This window comes from Antennarius striatus, chromosome 17 (assembly GCF_040054535.1).
Source record: "Antennarius striatus isolate MH-2024 chromosome 17, ASM4005453v1, whole genome shotgun sequence".
NCBI classification, from domain to species: domain Eukaryota; kingdom Metazoa; phylum Chordata; class Actinopteri; order Lophiiformes; family Antennariidae; genus Antennarius; species Antennarius striatus.
In genome coordinates, this window is record NC_090792.1 from 11,492,707 (window position 1) to 11,510,342 (window position 17,636).

Here is a 17,636-nt window from a genome sequence, read left to right on the forward strand (position 1 = left end):
ATTAAAACTCAGATTAATGGGGCATAGACGAAATAACACAATATATTTCTCTACTGGAAACATGATTTTGTCGAGAGAAAAAAATAGTATTTTATTGATTTCACAACGACGCGTCAGGAGATAGGACGTCGTTCTTCACTGTCGAGCCCGTTTCAAGAGCTCTGAGGGGAGACTGAGCTGAGCGCGTTTGCCTCCTTTTGGTACTTAAAGCGGACTGAAGAGTCTTTCTTTACGCCGCTCGGCGCACAAAGGCAGAGGGTGTTTGGAAAGCACGCTGGGGCAGCAAAACATTTGAAGATACGAAGCAAAAAGGTCAAAATGTTTATGTTTTTTGAAAAGGGAGGCGCTGAGCACTTCTTTACGCGTGATTGGCCGAACTTGACATTGATTGACGTGCATCCATGGCAACCGGGCAGCCAATCTGCCAAGTCCAATAGAAAATCATCGGAGGGGGGCTTGACTGTCTTTTTCTCCCCCCTTAAAAAATAGATCTCTGCTCCGGCTTTAATTCTTTCGACTTTCAATCCTAGCCTACCTTGAAAAAGATATCGTGGCTCCGGCTTTAATTTTCTCGCACCTTCAGCCCTTTGCCTGCCACACACATTCCCAGGCTGGAGGATGCGTTAGCCGGCTCCATCAGCATCGTTCCACCTCCGCGGCATTTGGTGTTTGCGGTTGTTGTTGTTTTTTTTTTTGTTTTTTTTGTTTTTTACGGCTGGACAGACGATTGGTTCGGCAGCTCTGGGATTGCCTTGTTTTTTGGGGTGTCTTGGACTTTCTCCTGGCGCACGGAGGAAAGAAGGACGGAGGACTCTGCTCGGAGGAGAGAGAGAGAGAGGAGAAAGGAGGGGGAGAGGGAAACACAGGAGAAGCCTCCATGTTTCAGCTGCCCATCTTGAATTTCAGCCCCCAGCAGGTCGCCGGGGTCTGCGAGACTCTGGAGGAGAGCGGGGACGTCGAGCGCCTCGGTCGGTTCCTCTGGTCGCTGCCCGTCGCTCCGGCGGCCTGCGAGGTCCTCAATAAGAATGAATCGGTGCTGAGGGCCCGAGCGGTGGTCGCCTTCCACACGGGTAATTTCCGTGAACTTTACCACATCTTGGAGAACCACAAGTTCACCAAAGAGTCGCACACGAAGCTGCAAGCGCTGTGGCTCGAAGCGCACTACCAGGAGGCTGAGAAGCTGCGGGGACGCCCGCTGGGGCCAGTGGACAAATACAGGGTGAGGAAGAAGTTCCCCCTTCCCAGAACCATTTGGGATGGAGAGCAAAAAACCCACTGCTTCAAGGAGAGAACCCGGCATTTGTTAAGGGAATGGTATTTGCAAGATCCCTATCCGAATCCCAGTAAAAAGAGGGAGCTTGCACAGGCTACAGGACTAACACCCACACAAGTAGGAAACTGGTTCAAAAATCGAAGACAAAGAGACAGAGCAGCGGCAGCGAAGAACAGGTGAGCTGGACGGATTGGAATTATGAAAACTGTCCGAGAAATAATTTTGAAACAGTAGAAAAGGACAACATCCAACTAAATGGGTTCTGTTATTAATTATCATGTGTTTATTATAACAAAAACAAGCTGCAATTGTCACATTTCTACTGGAAATAAAACTGATCATTATCCTGTAATCCTTTCAACCAGGGGAATATTTTCTGTTGGACAAATTAAATTTGTAAATTATGTTTACAATCTTGGTTTATGTCTGAAATGAAGAAATTACCATGAAAGCATTTCCTATTATTTCCATTCATTCACTCATATTTTTGGGGGAGTGAAAACAAAGCTATAGATTGGGACTTTTTTTTAATTTAAAAATTGTAGTTGAAACACTGAAAAGCAGATTAACATTTATGAGTATGAATAGAATTGGACACATTTTCTCACTCTTTCATGCTCAGCAGATTGGTATTGGGTCAGTGGGGTTAAAATAAATCAAGACATATAAATAGAATATTGAAATTGTGTGACGTAAATTTCAATTTACAATCCCCCGAGAACAATATAATAGATCTGCATTGATCCTTATTAACAAATAAAACACAACATAATTTAGGAGTGATTATCTGCATCAATTGGTGATGTGTTAAAACAGTAAGGAGCTCCTTGTGAAATTATGCTATTTATAATGTAGCCCCTCTGGTATCCTCTGCTGTGCATCAGTGTTCATCTGTACATTACTGTTCTTTTTCAGAAAGAAATTATTTATTTAGAGCCACCCACACTGCAAAAAATAATATTTTAGCCTAAATTAATTTCATATCGTGTATTTTGTATGAAAATATTTTTTAAAAAACTAATGCGTAGCATCCGTTTCTTTTGTTTCAGGGTTTTATAGACTAAAAAAAAAGAGCATCAGTTGTAGAATCGTCTCAGAAAAAAACAGAATTTATTCCTTCTCTTTAAAATGCTCTCAGAAAACATGAATTATTTTGCTTTTACTCGAAAGAAAAGCCCTACAGACACGTTTAATGTCGCCCCCCCCCCCATATCTTCCCAGGCTCCAGCAGCAAGTTCTGTCCGGCGGCTCGGTTCGTTCCCTGGCGGATGAGGACGGAACCGTGGACCGCCTGGGGAACGCGTCCAGTCCGGAGGCCAGTCTGTCCAGCAAAGCAGCCGCCTCGGCCATCTCCATCACCTCCAGCGACAGTGAATGTGACATCTGACCGGCACATCGAGGGTGACGAATTCAAAGGGGGGGGTTGGGGTGAGGGGGACTCAGAGACAATCTAATAAAACAAGTCATAGTGCCTGCATTGAGTCATAAAAACACACAAACTGATATTTGACGGGTGCCAAAACATTTGGGGGATCGGAGCTCTGCGGCGGACCGTCCTTTTCCTTCTTTTACGTCTTTTCTTTTTGTTATTTTTTTTTGTTTGTTTTTTTTGTTCCACGTGGATAACAGAAGTTAATACGGACGAAAGATATTTGACGGACTAATAAACCAACGACATGAAAAGCTAAAAAAAAAAAAAAAAAAAAAAAAAAGCATTAAAAAGGGATGAAGGCATCTGCGCGCCTAACCTGCTGTTTTCTGTGGGTATTTCATGTCGAAAAAGAACTGTGATATTTTTACTTTCAAAGTTTTATAAATAATGTTTATTTGCCTATTTAAAAAAAAAAACAAACCCCGATCTGCTCTGTCTCTTCGGATTTCATATTCATTTGCTTGGTGTTTTTAATACTTACCTTGTACACAGGTGAACCTGTTGAGCATGCGCGCTTTAGTGAAAATGTGTTTCAGTAAAGGAAAAAAGTAAAGATAACTTAATAAAATAATTGTTGATCAAGAGAATATAGTTTTAGTTTTATTTTGTTTTTGTATTTTGCTGAAGGCTGGCTGCAGTTGTAGAATGTTTTTTATTTTTTATTTTTTTACATAAATCCTTTGTTGTTTTCAAGAAAACAAAAGTTTGGGTGATTTTAACGCCTTGCTGCGGTGTTTCCCGACGCGCACGGATCGAGCTCTAATTGGCCAACATGCGTTACGTTCTGTAATGCGGGCTGACAGCGAGAGGTCACAGAGGGGCCGACTCACTAACCCGGATGATCTGCGAGAGAGATCATAGGGACGGAAACACAACAGATTGTGGAAATAGGCTTTATTCTACCAGTGGAAGAGGACGCGCAGTGGAGTCAGACTTCAGTCTCACAAGTGTTCAGTTTCTCCTAAATAGAGGAGCGCATGTTATAAAATGCTGACATAAAAACCTGCAGGTATATTACAGTTGAATCAGTATAATTTATGAGACGTTAATCGCACAAATGGTATCATCCTAAATATTTCAGAAGCGTGGTTCATTTTAAATTTGAATTTACTGACTTGTTTGTGTTCTCACAATTTAATCTTAAAAATAATAGAATATAGAATATTTCGTTTTAGAAAGTTTTCCTCTTTTTTTATTTAAAAAAAAAAGAAAAAAGAAAGGTCTACAATCGGAACTTTTTAAATTAATTTCAGTAAAATGTATTTAAAATACCCTGGTAATGATCAAACCTTTTCTCTTGTCTATGAATCCAAACTGGTATGCAGTGAAGAGTTAATGTGGTTAGAGGATAGATAAAGACCAAAGTGAGCAAAGCGCAATGAATGAGTCCCAGCTGAGCTTTTCCAACCGATTGGACAGACACCTGGTTTTGTCCAATTTGCAATTAATTAGTCTGGAGTAACTTCTGACACACAGAGAAGCCTTTCAGCTGGAACAACACAGAAGCTAAATCTGTATGGGGACAGAGAAAGAGAGAGGAAACAAGTGAAAACAGAGTTGCGGGGTCTCTTTTTTTTTATTTTTGCTGCTCCTCTTTCAAACAGCGCAGACAAAATGGCTGAATATTTTTGGTTTCTATTGAAAAATAAGAACAACCGTGGGACGAGATGAAAAAGTCTTTCTCGCAGTCAATAAGGCTGTCAAACTGGTCAGCGGTAATCATTGCTAATGATGGGTCTGGGGTCCCTGTTCGGACAAAGGAGGCCCTGCTGCTGTTTTGTGAAGGGAAGCGACCGCGGGTCCCTATCCAAAAGAAAAGGACCTGTGTGTGTGTGTGTGTGTGTGTGTGTGTGTGTGTGTGTGTGTGTGTGTGTGTGTGTGTGTGTGTGTGTGTGTGTGTGTGTGTGTGTGTGTGTGTGTGTGTGTGTGTGTGTGTGTGTGTGTGTGTGACAGTTTCAGCTCAGCTCGGCCTATTAAGCGGATTTAATCACCGATTGATTGTCTTCTGATTTGGTTTTAACTTGCTTGAGCTGTCAGTGATTTGTGTTTTGGAGCCGGTTGGTTTAGCAGAACATCCAGCGGGGATCTCGGCTTCAGAGCTTTTTTTTAACGAGCTCTAAGAAAAGTCGAGCTTCTTCCAGCTTTGGTTCTGATGTCTGAACGGCTGGATTTTTGGTTTTCTATCTGTTGTTGCTGAAACTGAGTCTGACATGACAGACTCATGGATTCCTGCTTCCTGTTCTGCTTAAACCACTAAACTTAAACTGTATATCCTGTTATGTCATAATACTAAATCCAGGACTAAATAATAGTCATATAATCTCTGATAACATATAATATTTCCCAGAATTTGAGTATCCTTAATAAAACTACATTCTAACATGCAAATCGGAATGAAGACTGTTGTGTGGGAACAGAAAACGGATCGAAACTGATCCTGTATAAAACCTGGAGGGAAGAAGTTCTGTCCGAACTCATATCATCAGGCGCAAACAGAGGCTTCCTGCTCTAATGTGTGAAACAAAGTGGTGTCAAACTCATCTGAAGTTTCTAACTAAAAACGGATTGAATTCCAAGTCGATTACAAGAAACCATGACGAGATTATCAACCTCTGCAGATTATCAACCTCAAAGGGGATCCGGGATCCGAACCTGCAGCCAGATTTATGTCAGGGAATTCAGATTTAAAAAAAATAAAGTTACGAATTTTAGTCTGACCACCAGTGTTTTTCATATCGAGGAAATATTTTTCGATTATTTAGTGTAAAATTGATTGATGCGATAAAAGACTCCGAACCAGGCGGTTCGGCAGCATCTAGAATTTAACTTGCTCAGACTTTGTTTGCCAAGAAAAGCAGTTTATTCCTTTTTCAATGTGTTCACGAAGATTGTCAATGAACACAATGCCGGTTTTATACATGCTGTGTTGATATATAAAGAGAAATTACATTTACTGAAGCCCCGCATTCCCATTCAGGTAATCTGCGGAAGCTGCATCATTTGGTGCTTTTTGCACATATTCAAAAATATGCTGGAAGTAAATGTGCTATTTTTCATCCCGCTCTACTTATCTGACAGTTTTCCCTGAAATGTTCAGTTTTGTTAGTATTTCAAATAAATGATCTATTACCTCTGAGGTTATGATGTTTCACTGCACTGCTTTACACCGAGGTGTCTCCAGCACTGTTCCCCTCTATGACCACTAAAAATTGAAATATTTCTCAACATAAAACTCTACAGTGCAACAGAACTTTTAACCATGGCCTCAATATTCCTCCCCTGAACGTTTTGTATCGTGATGCACTTGTTGGGTTAAATGGATCAGAAGTTTAAAATATGTTAAAGTGAGCCTTAACTACTGTTTAACTGTGTTTCTACGGCAGAATAATGCTGCCATGCCAGAATAAGTAATAACGAGTTTTATTTTATTATTGTCTCGTTATTTTTATGCGATAAGAACAAATTGTTTGAACAAGATGCGCTTAAAACAACTACACAATGTCAATATGTGTCAATCCAAATAAATAAATTATCAGTTCATGTTCAGTAAAAAAATAAAATAGAGAGATAAACAAAAAAGAAAAATAGCAATCGATCACAGAAAAGATTTGGCTTTGACCCCGTGATGATGAAATAAAACTAATAGATTCAACACAAAACACGGATTTGAATGTTTCTTTTAAATTGAAGAAACGAATATTTTCCATTTATCATACCTTTAAATATTTGACCTTGTAACAACAATCTTCTTCATTCTTATTTTTAAATCCAGATTTATTTATTGGAACCATTTTAAACGTATCATTACTTTCACGAGTGAAATCACTGAATGCTTCTTCTACCGCTGCTGTCCTTGCTTGGTTGTTCTCAAATCTCTCCTCAGTATCATCACAACTCAAAGTTTACTTTGCATTTATTCCATTCATTCATTTCATAGAGAGAGTAAACAAATACTCTTGTATAATGAGATTGGAAATAACTCTCCAACAGGTCTCCAGAAATGGTCGAGGTCATTCAGCAATAAGGGAAGCTCTTCCATTGCAACAGTACTTGTTTACAAGCTTAAATCGGCGCTGGTTGGTACATCTCTTGAAAAACCAGAGTGCACCGAAAATATCAGCCGAGGGTCGAAATTCTGTCACTACAAGGCCAAGCATTCAAATCAAAATATTAATTTTAAAATACATTTTTCCCCCTAATATAGCCATTCCTGCATAGCTGTTTGTGTAGACTTGGTCTCGTTTTATTATGACCTGGTTGGGTTTTTTTCCCCTCCCATCTCATTTTCTGTTTAAGAAAATCTGTGGTGAGAGGTCTGCCTCATCTGCTGAAGGACTCGCATCATCTCCACCATGACGTACCCGATGGAGCACCGAGCTGGTGACGCCCCCTGGTGGTTAGAGCGCATGAAGGCTCCCAGATGGCCTTCTAGTGTTGAAGGCTCTGTATGGATATATCTATATCTGTGTGTGTGTGTGTGTGTGTGTGTGTGTGTGTGTGTGTGTGTGTGTGTGTGTGTGTGTGCGTGCGTGCGTGTGTGTGTGTGTGTGTCAAATCATTCAGCGCTCATGAGGGTGACACCAGGCTGTGTGAGGTCATGAAGGCTCTGTATGGATATACATAATCTACTGTTTGACCATATTTGGAAATGCTTGTATGACTGTCAGTATCCTTAGATAATGTCGTTTGCAACAGATAAGTCCTGATGGGGTCTGATTATGTTGTGTTCTGAGATAATTTTGTGAAACTGTCGACTTGACATTTTGTGTTAAGGCCTAGAGGTCATGATGTACCAACATTCAAGTTTAAACAACAGATTCACCGCCCACAGTCCTGCCTTTTAGAGTATAAATGATGTGTGATCCTCCCTTATCTTTGCACTCGTTTGCACCACTGCAGCTCTTGTCTGTAAGTCTCTTGTGCCCAGAATATTCTGTAATAAAGCTTCGAAGGACTGTTCATCGTCTCCAGCCTTTATTCAGACCTACAACATTCTCACTACCCGAAATAAAACGAACACGCTAAGGAAGAAGTTATGCTGTCCTCCAACAGTATTCATGCAGCTCCCTTTCTCGTCAAGAACTAACATGAGCTCAGCTCAGATATTTGCTGTATTATATCACTACAATCAGTCAAACAGTTCACCAGGTTACCTGTCCTCATATAGTTTTACTGAATTTGGTTCTGTGCACACTCCAAACTGAATGACAAGAGTTGGCCGCATAGAAACTACTTCACCAAAGGACATTTACAACTAAGTCAAATGCACTTGAATTAAGTGTACTTGAATATTTCATCTACACTTGAATGAGTGTCCGCAACCGCTGGAAACTATTGAAATGCTGCTGCCTTGTTTTTGACCAAAATTGAAACAGTTCAAGGCTCCTGGGACAAATTTAAAACACAAAGATCCCTGGAACAATAAGGCAAATTAAAATCTATGAGATCAATAACATTTAATTTGACTGCTGGATAAATCCCAGTGTAGAATAGGCCTACAGTCCACGACCAAATGTATGGACATTCATCTTTATAGAAAGCCTTTATAGAAAATGAGTCATACTCTGCATTTGTACTGAATTTTGAACATTGTGCATTAACCAACAGCGGCACTGCATTATTACTGAACCTTCATTGTAAGATATGTTACACGGACACAGCTGATCAATACTAGTAAAACACCCCTGACCAGCTCTACTTAGCTTTATATTCTTAGCTCATATCTGCTTAATCAATGTTGAATGATTCTCTACTGTTTTTGTGATCTCTGTTGGGTTGCCCCAACACATTACAGGCTACATAAAGAATATTCACATTTAACCAGCCTGACAAATAATAAATTATGATAAAGTTGGTTATTATATTTCCTATACAATGCAAACTAAGTCAGTGACATCTGAATACAGGTACTGTACTTCGAGACCCACTGTAAATATACTACAATTTCACTTTCTTTACTGTTTAGTTTTTCTTTACTTGTACCTACAGGCCCTATAGGGCCTAGAACCTAAGAATCTAAGATTCTAGAACATGCACTCACAAGGGAGAAATCCTTAAATCTTAAGAAATCCTTAAATCCACAAGGGAGAAGTATCCCCAGGAGAACTAATACATCATTTAACTCCTACAGGGGCACACCGGTCAATAATTAAAAAATAGAAAATAACAGGCAGGTTGTAGCAGAGATTTCTTACAGGAAGCGTTTAATCTACATTTGCAGTCTCGATGTTCACAAATGCACATAAAAGCATACATTGTGCATTCGTACCCTGCTAAGGAGTTCACAGAGATGTGGATAAAAGAAGGACAAAACTCTGCAGATGACGAGTGAACAGGAAAAAAGAGAAGACCACATGAAGTCCAACATCAGAGCAAACTGTTGACCTAGTCTTAAATTTGCTGAGTTATTCTGACATGTGAGATCTAAATCTATGGGGTATTAATGTTACATTTTACAGACCATTCGCATGAGGATAAATGCTCTTGCCATGTTCACCTGATCGGCCCTTATTCCTAAAGCCTAATTAGACAATCTTATATATCGTGGCTGGCACAGAAAATTAAATGTTTCCTATTTTCTTAAAGTCTGTATTAAAGTTTGTACTAAATCTGAATGTTAAACTGCTTGGACGTTAGGCTCATAGGGTTTATTGATTGCTTACTGATTGATTATGCTTTCCTGATATAAAAAAAAAAAACCTTCCCATTTTTGAACAAATGTCACCCTGGCTTTAGGTTTTCATGTATCCTGCATCTCCTCCTCTCGGGCGGCATACTGCCACAACAATATGGCCAGACAACAGACAGCACGTCCTGTTCAGGCTCTGAATCATACATTCGGCTAGAAGATTAATCAATGAACCCACATTGGTCCTATTGTGTGGCCATAAATCCACTGTTTGTCAGCGGAGGGAATGTGAGGGATGCTGGTTGTAGTCTGAACTGGATGAAGTCAGGGCTCACATCACTGGCTGCTGACAAAGAGGACTAATGTCGACGGGTACACACCGCCTGTGTTCAGGCCTGTAAGTGACCTTTGTCACGCCAGGAGCAACATATAATGTGCAAACACGTTATCTACGCAGGCCTGGTGCATTGTGGGAACATTAATATCGATACAGCAGATCGGGGCGGAGGATCTCTGATGGAGAGGAGTAGACCTGAAGCGATGCTGTCGATCTAGCAATAAAAAAATAATACAGAAAATACAGAACAGTTTGTTTGACAGCTAGTTTAGCATCGAGATAACCAATATATTAACGATATAGAAATATTTATGACTTAACAGCGCACCAAAGAAAACACATACAGTACTGATTTGAATCTCTGTTCACTTTATTAACCCTTTCTGATATTTTCTTGCTCTCCTAAATGACCAGATGGGGTGTCGTGAGATTCTGCCGTGGGGATGACCCTGGGGCTTACCCTACTAGTAATGAAGTCTTGACTAGATGTTATGAAAGCATCAGAAAGATGTTCTTCCAAATTGTAATCAGTCTGCCAGAAAAAAGATACTGTATGTTACAAACATGTTATATACCAGGTCTTTCAGGTCAAATGATGTAGTACTCCATTTGACCTCTAGAAAGAGACAGTGACCAAAGAAAGAAACCTCAACGATAGATAGATAGATAGATAGATAGATAGATAGATAGATAGATAGATAGATAGATAGATAGATAGATAGATAGATAGATAGATAGATAGATAGATAGATAGATAGATAGATAGATAGATAGATAGATAGATAGATAGATAGATAGATAGATAGATAGAAATTAAATACCAGTATTATGTATAATACAGGTATTTATGTTTTGATTTATTCTATTGTGATTTTAAATTTATTTTATATGTGGTTTCTGGATACTGGCTTTTCTCCTCTATCTACTTGTGGCCTGAAAAAGCTTTTAAGGCACAAGAACAACCTCTCAACCTGTGGATATGATGAGAAAATGCTCTTTTGCCTTTTGTGCCATTTGTGGATAACTGTGAAGCACTGAAAACTTTTCACACCTGGTCAGTTGGATTTTTAGAATGAATTAATCGAAAACTATCAAAGAAATTTATATTTAAAATTTCAGTGGATAAAGAGCCGTTTTTGTTCAAGGGGGTCATTTTCAGACATTTTCTTTCAATTCATAGGGAATAATGTGTCAGTCTTGATGGTCAAAATAAAAAAGAAGTTTTGCGTGGACCCAAATAAAAATCTGGATCCATATCATTATGTTTCTGCATTGTAGCACTATGTCTTTGATTCTGGAGAGGGATTCATTGAACCCATGAAGGCTATTGGTTCTTGGACGTAAGAAGTGTAGATTAACACTTGAAAAATGACAAAGGCAAAGAATAATACCAGTAATAAAAAAACCCCAATAACGTTAAAAACAAAACAAAAAAACAACCAAAACCCAAAAAATTCAAGTGCATTCAATATGTGTACTTGTAGTTTTTCCTTCTGGACACAAGATGGAGCACAACATCCACAGCAGGAAGCAGACAGCTCATAAACAGGTTTCATCTGTCATACCCAGTATTAAAAAACAGTAAGATTATTTCCATTGGGAAGAAATCCCTTAAGGATTAATTTAATTTTTTAAAAAAACATCACTCAAAAGTCTGCAATGCAAGCATATTTTTATGTATTTCAGGCTTAATTTAATGGGAGAACATTTGGCACATTAACAATAATACAAGTTTTAAAAAAGAAAAGAGAGAAATGTCTAAGATTTTTTTTAAATAATTTTGAAATGTATACAAACAAACTTCAGGTCAATTTTGTTATGAATGTAAATGAGTGAAAAGCATTACGGAGTGGAGGGTGTGAATGTACATGTGTAAGAAAGTGTTGATGCAGGGTAAGGGCACATGTCAGGATTTTAAGGGTCTATATTTAAACTCTCTGGTCTCCAGTTTCTGCAGCTGTCGCCAAGTTTAAGTTCAGCACCTTGAGCCTTTCTCAGCTCTTAGGTCATCGTTATAAACCTGCCAAACCGACACAGAAAGACTCAAGCGGCTCTCTCCTGCCCCTCTGTCTCCAGCGTCACAATATATTAGACTTCAGACTTCAAAAATGTCGTGACATTTTTGAAGTGTAGTTCTTCTGCTTATGAAATGAAATAATTAAAATATGATTATTTTCATGGAATCTCATAGTCACGCGAATGTTTTTCATCTACATGTCTTTAACAATTACAGTAGAAACAAGAGCCAATGCAGTCATCAATACAACATCCCGCGACACCCCTGAATTCAGAATGTTACCCTGACCTACTTGCATAGGTCTAAGATCAAGGCTAGCGTTCTGACCTACTTTCATGGATCAAAGCACTAGGTTTGGTCTTACTCACACTGGCCTTCTCCCTCGTCTTTCTTATCTGGAACCTGAGTGGACAAAAGTTGAAATTTGACATTGACCTAGTTTTCTCAAGGTTAGGGTCATCGTCTCATTTCCATCCCCTTTGTCGCCCGAGTAATGTGCTTTTTTGTTTCATCTTTTTATCTGCAATGGTTGCGAAGATATGTGGTGGACATACGAACCGACGGACGAACGAACACATTGACGCTGACAAATACAATACATCACTGCTTTGAAGCGGCATGTAAAAATTGGCACTCTGAAGGTCACATCATATTTATTCCAGCTTCTGTTTGTATGATTTATTTTTAGAGCTATAATAAAATTATTTTTTCATACCCTTTCTAATGTATAACAATTAGCATTATTAGTGTTTGTAAAGACAATGGTTGTTTATCACGTAAACTCATTACATGAAGGTCGTTCCACTGCCTTTTGTTATGGTAAATACTGTATTGGTTTATAATTAATAAAATTACATGTCTGCTGCTAACAGGACTACAGAAACTTATCTTGTGAAATTCCACTTCACACACACACACACACACACACACACACACACACACACACACACACACACACACACACACACACACACACACACACACACACACACACACACATATATACTGTATGTGTGTATGTGTGTGTATACGTATATATATACTGTGTATATATATATATATATACATATATATATACAGTATATATATATATATATATATATATATATATATATATATATATATATAGAGAGAGAGAGAGAGAGAGAGAGAGAGATAGATAGATATGTATAGATAGATACATTAACCCGTTTGAAAGCAACATGAAAATCATGTATTGTTTTCAAAGAACAAGATTTAAGAACCAGATACACAAATCAATTTGTCTCAATCACCAAATTAACATCGATATAAAATTTCTTATGTTGATTTTGGTTTGAAATGCCATGCCTGATATGCAAAAAGAGAAGAAAGTTCTGAATATTTCATTCCGATCGACATTGCATTTGATGTCACTAGCTCGTCTCCTGTCTGTTTGAAGAACATGCAGCATGATGATGATGACAGGCCTTCTTCTTCTCTGCTGCCCCTTTGATGGGTGAGTGGATTTCAGTCATTTTAGGAGAACGAGATGACAGCTCATTGTACATAATTATTGCAACATGTTGGTTATGACAAAAACGATTCTACTAATTTAGCACTTCAACCTGTACTTTGTAATAGATAGATGGATGGATCTGATAGACAGACTGACTGCATCTACTGAAGCAGACTGACAGTAGTGCAGAGGCAGCCCTGTGCCTAATAACAGAGCTTAGCTGGCATACCAGCACCGGTGGCACATTGGTGTAGCAGTAACCCAGAGAGAGCCTGGTAATTACCGCCAGTCTCTGACACCATGCTGCAAATGCACCAGTCAGCGTTGAGGACCAGCAGTGCATTTCCCCCTCCCTCTATGCTGCCAGGATCCCCTGTTAATTCCATGGAAGACATCAGAAAGTGCCTCTCACCAAACTGCAGAAAGGAAAAGAAGCATCATCTCTTTCTTGGCTCCTGGTGTTTCATTAATGAAACCCTAGGTGCAGAAAGCATGTTGGAATATGTTGTTTTGGTCTCTCCATGTTGATGCAAATCACAAATCGTCATCTTTCTGTCCTCATCTTGGATGCACTCAACTGGACCGTGACCACTGACTGAGTGAAGCTTTTTTTTTTTTTTCATGAGAGGCCCGCTGGAAAACATACTGCAGGGCCGGAATGGGAAGTTTATTTTGCTTGGTGCATGAATATCTGTGGGATGTGGGGCTCCGTGAATGGAGGGCTACAGTTTCTGCACAGAGTTCATCAGTGCAGCACCCTCACCTCCTCCTCCTCCTCCTCCTCCTCCTCCTCCTCCTCCTCCTCCTCCAATATCACTTGTCTGAGAGAATCATTCCAGTTCATCCATTCTGCATTTATTTTAAGTATATACCTAGTCCTGTCTTCTCTACTCTTCTTTCTACCCTGTTCTTACATCACATGCAGGCTAAAATGGGCCCGGCAGCTTTTCTCTGGACCTTTTGTCCCTGCTCAGGGACACGCTTGGCACACAAAAGATCATGTTACAACTTTCATTTCCTGAATATTTTTCTTTTTTTTTTCCCTGTGTGAAACCAAGAAGGGTATTTTATTCCACTCTGCAGTGTGAAGATGAAGGGTGAGGGGAGCATGATGGCAGCTCAGATTCGGGCTGCTGTCACTCCAACGCGGGCAAATAAAGTATAAACTGTACGTAGTTTCAGAGTCCTGGAGGATATCTGTTCTGCAGTTTGGGCTCAGCGGGGGGGTCATAGTGGTTGATGTAAGGCTGGCTTAGTTACTGGAGTTATTTGTGAGCCCCAGGATAGGTGAGGTGATGCCCTCTGGATTGTGAGGTATATTACATTATCCCATATCCCATTCCACTTCCTCTTGTTGTGTCTGCCACCCTGTCCCTCCTCAAAAGCCCCTGGAGCCTGGAACAGTGATATATCTGTGTTTTAGCCTTTCTTGGCTGGATATAAAGGCAAGAGCAAAGTAGGATGATGATAACCATCTGTACAATTATCAATTATTAATTTTGTTGTGAAACCATGTCCCTGTTCATAATATGATACTTAATCGCGTCGTTGTGGCTCAAGTAATGTCAGACTGCACAAAAGAAACCTTTTAGGTTTGTTTATGGTCCATACTTGTTTCCGTCACATGAAAATATGCTATGGATATAACAGCTATCACTCTTCTGGAAGGAGTCGAAATGAAGGTCAACGCTATAATTATTCTATAACACCAGGGAATAAAGATAACCCTTTGTCTAACTGTAAAAATGTTTTGTCACTGATATACTAAAAAATTACTATACATTCACAGAAGTCAGGTAACTCATCAAACATACTGTATAGAAGTATCTTTTGCTATTTCGAAACTTCAAACTTTCAAAATAACCATTTGATGCTTGTGTTAGGATGCAAGCAGTATCCTAATGTTGACTTCAGAAGACGTGGGGCTTCATGTGAGGTCTCGCTATAAACAACAGACAAAAATTGGGGAAACCCCCCCCCCATAAATTTTCAGTTTTTGAAATGATTTTTCACTTAATACAGATGTATTTTAAATGGAATTCATCAGCAGCATCTCAGGTTGCTCATAGTGACGTCGTGTCAGTTATATGACCTATATACTTTTCATCGTAGCCTCATTTGATCGATGAAGGAGTACTATACCTTGTTGTCACCATGGCAACCTTGGCTAAAGTTAGGGGCCGCTGCTGATTGTGAAGACTTATTACTCAATGAGACTGGTAGGTATGTGATCTCTTAAGGCTCTTATTCTCCTGTTGACGATAAGAAAAGACTAAAACCAACAGCATGTCAATCCATCTCTCCAGACATAAAGAGACTAAGCAGCTCTTACCCCGAGTCCATTTGTTCCTGTCACCTTATCATGAATTTGTGTTTAATGTTTTTCAAACAGTTAAATAATTAAGCTATATGGCCTGAAAGAAAAAGCTGTGTGTACTTTTAATATTTTTATTACTATTGATAACAATAAGTGAACCCTTAGGATTATATGAGAATATTAAAATCAAGATTCTAATAACAACAAATCATATTACGTTATAGAACAGCCAAATGTGCTTTAAGCACTTTGTATTAGCTTCAAAAATAATAACCTCAATATGTCCAGAACATGTGACAGCAGAATCATGACGATAACAGACTGAAAAGTTTGGCTTCTTTCGTTTGGGGCAAACAAAATTATTTTTTTTTAAATGAAGACACTATTCTTTGCCTTTGTAGGGCAGCACATATCTGCTCTTATATCCATGGACATCAGAAAATAATGAGACCTTTTCACACAAGGAAAGCATGGCTTTGTTTTGTTTGGACTCTTTATCTGTTCATTTAAACGGTTTACATCTAAAATCCCATTGAAACTCTTGTTTGAAATCCATTCTGACATGATAACAGAGATTAAGCTGAATGATTGCCTCTATTCTCTGGATCGAATCAGTAATTTCTTATTCATATATACACAATCATCCTGATTAAAGGTATGGTGGCCTAGAGAGCTCAAGACACTATACACATGATAAAACACAAACAATTTAAGAAAATAACCTCCTCCATTAGACATCGTGCTGCAAATCCACACAACTGAAGGTCCGACAGTGAGATAACCCAAACCCTAACCCTAACCCAGAGTTATATAATGCCTTCAGAGTTGAAAATAAAATGAAGCTTAATCTCATGTCTCTGGTTCACTGCTGTTCCCTGTAAACAGGTTCACTGCCATTCGACTGTGTTGTCAGAGCGAGCAGCTCTTTTGTCCTTGTGTTTGTGCTGTATATTTGCTGGGTATGAGTCAGTAGTGTCTTATTTTGGCTTGTGTTTGTCTGTTTGAATTTATTTTGTTGGATATATAATTTGCAGTGCTTTCAGCTCTGCAGTTGCATCACAAGAGTGTAAATCTGGTGACTGTATTTCTTGTCTGTAAAATCAATAAAACAATACCAACAATGAATTAGCCCCACTAGCAAGTATTTGTACCATAGTCTTCATATCTCTCATTGCGACTGTGCCCCAGATTCAATTAAAAAACACAATAATCCAATAAACACACTGATGAATGATGTTCCATCATTCTGAATCAGTTCCAAATGCCTACCTCTATAAACACTAATTGCACAAAATGCAAATAACTCCACATCAAAGAAATATCCCCCAGGAAATATTCCATTCATTCCTTTCTGGATTATCCTGACAGACGATGCTTCCCAGTGATTTTAGGACATCGCAGACCCTTTTTATAAATTTATTTACTCTACGTGTGACCCATCTTCGAACAGGTTGAAAGGAAAATCAGAAATGTGATGTATATCGATAGGACCATCTGCATCTTTAAAAAATGTGACCAGAACATAAAAACAGCTCTATAAACATCGTGGAAGCATATCACCAGAGTTGGTTGTTTGGTTTGTTGGTCAACAGGATTATGCAAAAACTACTGAACACATTTCCATAAAACCTATTAGCCCAACGATACTGAATTTCAGTAAGTACAAAAATTGAGTACCATTCTAAGTGCCTCTTTTGAATGATGAATATTATATACATAAATAAAATTATGTACATTATATTTTAGTTGAGGATTTAATCTCCAAGTGAAAGCTGAATTCAGAAGGTGTGCAACTGTAGTTTTTGTTAAATCTTGATTGTCAGTCCAACAAAATTTGCTACCTACTTTTTCATTTCTCAAATCTAATTTTTTACTTAGAAGAATTGTTTCGAGCTATTGCCATGTTTGTATTTTTCTGCATAAATTATATGCACCTTATATTCTATTACGCCTGGGTGGAGGAACTAAGTGGGATTATGAGACGGGACTTGCTGCTGTAAACTGAATAACTTGGATAATATGTGGATCTTGAATTTTCATTGAGGGCAATTTATAAAAGCATAAAATATCTGTTCCTGTGCTTTTTATTTCCTTTAATTTATAATTGTAAACTCATAATAATCGTACTTGTGTAGGATTTTCTAGCATTTCGTTA

At 38.8% G+C, this 17,636-nt stretch overlaps 1 protein-coding gene across 3 annotated transcripts; it reads left to right on the plus strand.

The window, feature by feature from the left end:
• The first annotated feature begins 551 nt into the window (after positions 1–551).
• On the plus strand, positions 552–7,652 carry six6a (SIX homeobox 6a). Of its 3 annotated transcripts, none has more exons than XM_068338912.1 (3): positions 552–1,449; positions 2,495–2,674; positions 7,002–7,652. In XM_068338912.1, exons 1-2 carry the CDS (start codon positions 878–880, stop codon positions 2,658–2,660), a joined length of 738 nt encoding a protein of 245 aa, XP_068195013.1. In that variant the 5' UTR covers positions 552–877; the 3' UTR covers positions 2,661–2,674; positions 7,002–7,652. The 3 variants fall into 3 exon arrangements, with proteins under 3 accessions (XP_068195013.1, XP_068195012.1, XP_068195011.1); XM_068338911.1 differs by having other exon boundaries at positions 553–1,449; positions 2,495–2,701; XM_068338910.1 differs by lacking the exon at positions 7,002–7,652 and having other exon boundaries at positions 553–1,449; positions 2,495–3,213.
• Positions 7,653–17,636: the final 9,984 nt, after the last annotated feature.